The 6,000-nt window shown below is 39.6% G+C and overlaps 1 protein-coding gene across 2 annotated transcripts in view; it reads right to left on the bottom strand.

Moving 5' to 3' along the window:
• The window catches only part of ptpn11a (protein tyrosine phosphatase non-receptor type 11a), a 58,078-nt gene that overhangs the window by 24,783 nt on the left and 27,295 nt on the right, over positions 1 to 6,000 (bottom strand). For both annotated transcript variants that reach the window (XR_006315360.1, XM_043715532.1), the window contains exon 9: positions 2,176 to 2,334. Coding sequence is in view for 1 of the 2 variants with exons in the window: in XM_043715532.1 (XP_043571467.1) it covers positions 2,176 to 2,334 (159 nt within the window). In the remaining variant the exon portion in view is untranslated. The remainder of the gene's footprint in view (positions 1 to 2,175; positions 2,335 to 6,000) is intronic.

The raw sequence follows: 6,000 nt of genomic DNA, 5'->3' as shown, positions 1-6,000 counted from the left end.
AACCTGCAATCTTCTTCCTGACCTCTCCGCCCCCACCCCCATGCCAGCCTATCACCCTCACCTTAACCTCCTTCCACCTATTGCATTTCCAACGCCCCTCCCCCAAGTCCCTCCTCCCTACCTTTTATCTTAGCCTGCTTGGCATACTCTCCTCATTCCTGAAGAAGGGCTCATGCCCGAAACGTCGATTCTATTGCTCCTTGGATGCTGCCTGACCTGCTGCACTTTTCCAGCAACACATTTTCAGCTCTGATCTCCAGCATCTGCAGTCCTCACTTTCTTATAGCATGTATAGGGTTAATATATAGGGATAGCATATATAGGGTTAATGTATAGAGATAGCATATATAGGGTTAATGAATCCCATCTTACTTGCCCAAATCTGAACTGCCCCAAAAAACTTGACTAAATTTCAGCCTTTAGTTCTGTTACTACTTTGGTGTGTAAATAGCAAAGGTACTTGAGAAAGTGAAGCCTAGACTTGGTGTTTTCATCTCCCTGACTGCACTCCTGACCATGTTAACGACTTCATCCCTAGAAGCAATGCATGTTCCTGTAAATGCAATGCAAAAGTAGTACACCTGCATCAATTTGTGATCCACTATGATTTCTCTGCCAATGAAGACAGCTCTGCTAATTGTTATTTTACCGTCTGTAGTTTACCCACTGCTCAGGTGATCAGAGCACTGAACTCTTTCAGAAAAATGGTTTTACTTTCCATGCACCCCAAGCATACAAATCATCCAATGAATTATTCTATGACCCAAAACTGACATTTATCTGCAAAATTATATTCATCTTTGCTGCTTTGAGATTCCATGATCACTAAATCATAGAATCCTTAGAGTGTGGAAGGTGGCCATTCGGCCTATAATCGATACTCCAATCCCCACTCAGATCCATCCCGCTTCCTTATCCCTATAACCCTGCATTTCCCATGCCTAACCCACCTAGCCTGCACACCCTTGGACCCTCTGGTCAATTTAGCATTCCCAACCCACCTACCTGCAGAACTTTGGACTGTGGGAGAAAATGTGCAAACTTCACCCAAGGATGGAATCGAACCCAGGTCCACTGCTAACCACTGAGCCACCATACTGCCTGGGATAGTGGGAGGAGCCAGATGCCGCGACAGTTTACCAACAAGTAATTAACCAGATTATCATAGCAGTAGCAAAAAATGTGACATGAAAAATGTAGTTCAATTTCATATTAGAAAAGATTCTTGGCTTTTATTTAATGGTAACTGTGATGTACTAGAATAATTTCAAGTCACAGGTACATTCGCTCACTCTTATTCCCACACTATGGTGAAGCTGAGATATAATAATTCTTGCATGAGCTGAACTATCATAACTTACACATCAAATGTTTTAAATCCTAATTAAAAAATTTTTCCACAAGATTCCAATTCTTAGCTCAGTGCTCTCGCTTCAGGCTTGCCCTGAATATTATCTCTTGGTCCAGAGCTCATGTGCATGCAAGGGAGCATGAGAGAGAATTCAAGAGCTGGGGTTCACACAATCCTTATACATTGGAGACCAAACCACCCATTGATTGAGTATATACTCAACGTCATTCACTGCAAAATGATATCGACATTTTGGACTCCACAAAAAAGAAACTAAGTTCCATTGAGAATCAGAAGTCAACATATTATCTGCAACATGAATACTTTTATAATATCATAAGCAGGCAATATGGAATACATGACAGTTTACTTTTAGAAAATTAAACGGACAAGGTAAGTATTCATATGGAAATCAAGCAGATGCAATTTCAACAACATATTACTCAGCAAATAGTTCTATCTCAGCCAGCTAGGTCAGTATGTGGCAAATCCTGCTCCAAATTAGTAGGTATAAACTGAATTAAGGTGAATTCAAGGCTATCTGTAACACTCTCTCTGTACTAGCCTAATGTCTATCTTCCGAGTTGCTAATAGATAACAAAGAGAATCAATATAATAGATGTGAAAAATGCAGCAGTAAAATGTAGAGGTAACTTACTGTACTTGACGCAGATTATATGCTTGCCAGAAGGAGGAATATATTAAAAAAGTGATTATGAACGTCTCCAACACCCCACTCAATGGTCTGGTCCTCAGGATTTTAAAAGGTTAACCACACTCCACTGTGACAGCTAACAATAAATCTTGTATTTAATTAAACTTACTTTTCCTCGTTCCACTTCTTTTGTAGTCATGACTATTACACTTGAGTTTTCTTGAAAAACCATCCTCCAGAAGTCATTCACCGTGTTCTGCAAACAGCCCTGCGTAGCAATGTAACTCTTCTTTGGTTTTGTAGTGGTTCGATTGCTTTCAATGTCATGCTGAGTTAAACAGATGAATACGATGTATTAACGAGTCAGTCCTGATTTACAGCTCTGTTTGATTAAAGAGCAAGAGTCACCAGCACGATTCTATTATTTTGTAAGATCAGTTACATAAATCAAGATTTGTTTAATGGGGTTCTATGCTGCACACGTCCACCTGAGAAGACAGTAATTTTATTTCAAAGGCTTTCTGACAATGCAAATTAAAGCCAAATTAAAGTGACTGGGGATCAACAGTAAGAAAGTCAAGAAAAGATTTGATGAAGAATATATTAAATATTTTGCCTATGTAAGATGAAATCGCAACTGTCATGTGCTTAGGAGCTGATTAGTGTTCAAAAATACACTTTAAGGAATTATCTTATGCGATTAGTAGATCACAAATGTTTCTAGTCAATTAGTTAATTGAGCTGTGCTGAAAATGTGTTGCTGGAAAAGCGCAGCAGGTCAGGCAGCATCCAGGGAACAGGAGAATCGACAGGAGCTTATGCCCGAAACGTCGATTCTCCTGTTCCCTGGATGCTGCCTGACCTGCTGCGCTTTTCCAGCAACACATTTTCAGCTCTGATCTCCAGCATCTGCAGACCTCACTTTCTCCTCCTAGTTAATTGAGCTGTGCTTGTTCAAGTAAATAGTATTTCTACACAAACAGCCAACAAGTGGTTAGCGACTTGGCTGTCAATGTTGGTTCAAGGAAAGATTTGGCCAGGGCACAATGCCATAGCATCGTTCTCCCATGGACTCCCCCTCCCAGATAAAGCTTTTTGTTTCACCATTGTCAAGCATGTGGCCCGAAACTTCAAAATGTTCTTGCAAAACAGCCATGCTTATTTTGTTCTTTAAAATCCAGCCTCGTTCCAAGCTTTAGTCCAGCACTCCATTTCTCCTACTTTGGCACAGCAACCATTTTCTTTGCATGTCCCTGAAGGGATTTGGGATTTTTTTTCTAAGATAGGAATGCTGGAATTTGCATTTGCTTTTGTATAATGGAAAACCAAACAAGGCCATCTGCACATCTTAGGGAACATCATTTCAAACATTATTTCTTTTGAACTGCATTGTTGGCCATTGTTATATTTATCCTACCATATTTCTTCATCTACCAGATATCTGAATTTTTCCAACAAGACTCCAAGTCTCCAAAGAGTCATAAACAATTCGCTATTGATGTTAAGACAACATTTGAGAGAACACAATATCGAAAAATCTTAATAAAATTGAAGTCAAGAGGAACTGCATGGCACAGCAGTAGGTAGAACTTTGCACTGGCTAGAATTATGTCTAACACAAAGGAAGATAGTCATGATTGGTGGAGGCTAATCATCTCAACCCAGCACATCGTTGCAGATATTCCACACTTCATTAAATGGCCTTCATTCCAACAATGTCAGAAATTGGGATGTTTGCTGTTGGTTACAGTATTCAACTCCAACTATTCAGATTCACTAATACCTTTTAGAGAAGGAAACCCACTGCCCATCACTGCTCTGGCTGACACCTGACTTCAGACACACAGCAATGGATTGAGTCTTAACTGTCCTTTGAGCAATAAATGTTAGTCATCCCCAGAGATGCCCACATCCCACCACTGAATCTGAAAATAAATCAGATAATGAAGTAGTCTTTACCCACATACAGTGAGACTTGGACAAATTCAGGCTAGGTTGACATTTGAGCTTTACAGGTGCCAGACAGTGGCTATCTCAGTCTTGAACTATTCTGACCTCATCATTTATTGGTATTAGAACAAGATCTTCACCATTAACAGGGCAGAAATCAAAATTATGCAAAGGTGAGTAGTAGGTTTAGGTGACTGGTGAGAATATAAAGATATTAGAGAATAATTAAAGGGTTAATTAGGAGAAATAAATCTGAATAAGTGAGACTACCTAGAATTTTTAAAAACAGATACAAGTTTTTACAGGTATCTACAAAGGAAAAAAGATAAAGTTAGTGATGGTCCACTAAAGAGTGAGAATGGGAAGTTAAGAACGAATAAAAAAAGGAAGATGAAGTACAAAAATATTTTGCTGTCTTCTCTACAGAGTATATTAAAACATCCTAGTAATAACTGTAAATCAGGTGGTGGACAGAAGAGAGGAACTTGATGAAATTAGAAGGGAAACAGTAAGGAACAAACTGATGGAGTTGAAGGTTGACAAGTCCCTGGGTGCTGGTGGACTCCAACCTATGGTCTTAGAAGGTGGCCAAAGGGGTGATAGACGCTTTAGTGTTAGTTTCCAAAATTTTCAGAATTCTGGAAAGTTTTCACCAGTCTGGAATGTACTAAACATAACCCCTCTGTTCATGAGGATGGCTGAAAGCAGAAAACGATAAGCCAGTTGGGCTCAATGCTTGCCAAGGGAAAGGGATGCAAACTAAATTGTTAAAAAGGTTATAGTTTAGTATTTGGAAAATTTCAAGACAACCAGAAATAGTCAGCATGGCTTTGGGAAAGGGAAATCAGGTTAAATCAAGTTGTCTAAGTTTTATTTTGAAGGAATAACATGCAGAGTGTATAGAGGGAGCCTGTTCACATTCTTGAGTATACAAAAGGCATTTGATAAGGAATCACATCAGATTTTATTGTGCAATGTAGAAACAAATGGCGTAGAGTAATATACTAGCACAGACAGAAGATTGGCTGGCAAAAAATACTTAGAAAGGAGTCTTTTCTTTAATTGGCAACTGGTGCCCCACAAGACACTGCTGAGAACACAAAGATGTAATAAGAGCAGAAACACACCATTTCGCCCATCGAATCTGCTCAGTGACATCATGGCTGATCTGAAGACCCTCAACTCCACTTTCCTGCCTTTCCCCGATAACCCTGATTCTCTTAATGATTAAAATTGGTCTGGCTCAGCCTTGATAAACTCACTGACCTAACCTCTACAGCCCAATACTGTAAATAATTCCACACATTTGCTACCCTCAGGAGAAATTCCTCATCTGTTTTAAGTAGGTGATCCTTTACTCTGAGGTTATGTTCTCTGATCCGAATGGAAACAACTGCTCAGCATCTGACCTGTCAAGCACCCTAAGAATTTTTGTAGGTTTTAATAAGGTCACCTCTCATGCTTCTAAACTCTAGTCAGTATAGGGCCACTACTCAATCTCTCCTCATAAGAGGATTCCCTCCATTGTCATCAACCTAGAGAACATTCTCTGGCAAACTGCCTTCAATGTCTGTATATTGTTTCTTGGATAAGGGGACTAAAACTGTTTGCAGTATTTTAGCTGTGGTCAGACTTATACCATATATGGTTTTGGCAAGTTTTATCCTTGCTTCATATCCATCGCCTCAAACATTTACCCCCAGCCCCACTTGGCACTGTTACTATCGTGTACACCATCAACAAAATGCATTGAAAAACTCACCAAGGCTTCTTCAGCAGCACCTGTGAAACCTGAGACCTCTACCTCCTATCAAGACAAGGTGCATAGCAACATCACCACCTTCAAGATCGTCTAAGGTCAATACGATTCTGACTCGATAATCTTTTGCCATTCTTTCATCTTTAGGTCAAAAGCCTGAATTTCTCTACCTAACAGCAGTCTGGAGAAATACACCACAAGCTCACTACTTCTTTCTCCAGGGCAAATGGATATGGGTAATAAATGTTCTGTGAAAAAATAATGAAAAGATTACATTGAATGCCT

Source organism: Chiloscyllium plagiosum, chromosome 25 (genome assembly GCF_004010195.1).
Source record: "Chiloscyllium plagiosum isolate BGI_BamShark_2017 chromosome 25, ASM401019v2, whole genome shotgun sequence".
In the NCBI taxonomy this organism is placed as follows: domain Eukaryota; kingdom Metazoa; phylum Chordata; class Chondrichthyes; order Orectolobiformes; family Hemiscylliidae; genus Chiloscyllium; species Chiloscyllium plagiosum.
Note: the sequence above shows the minus strand (reverse complement) of the source record. Positions and strands in the feature narration are given on the sequence as shown.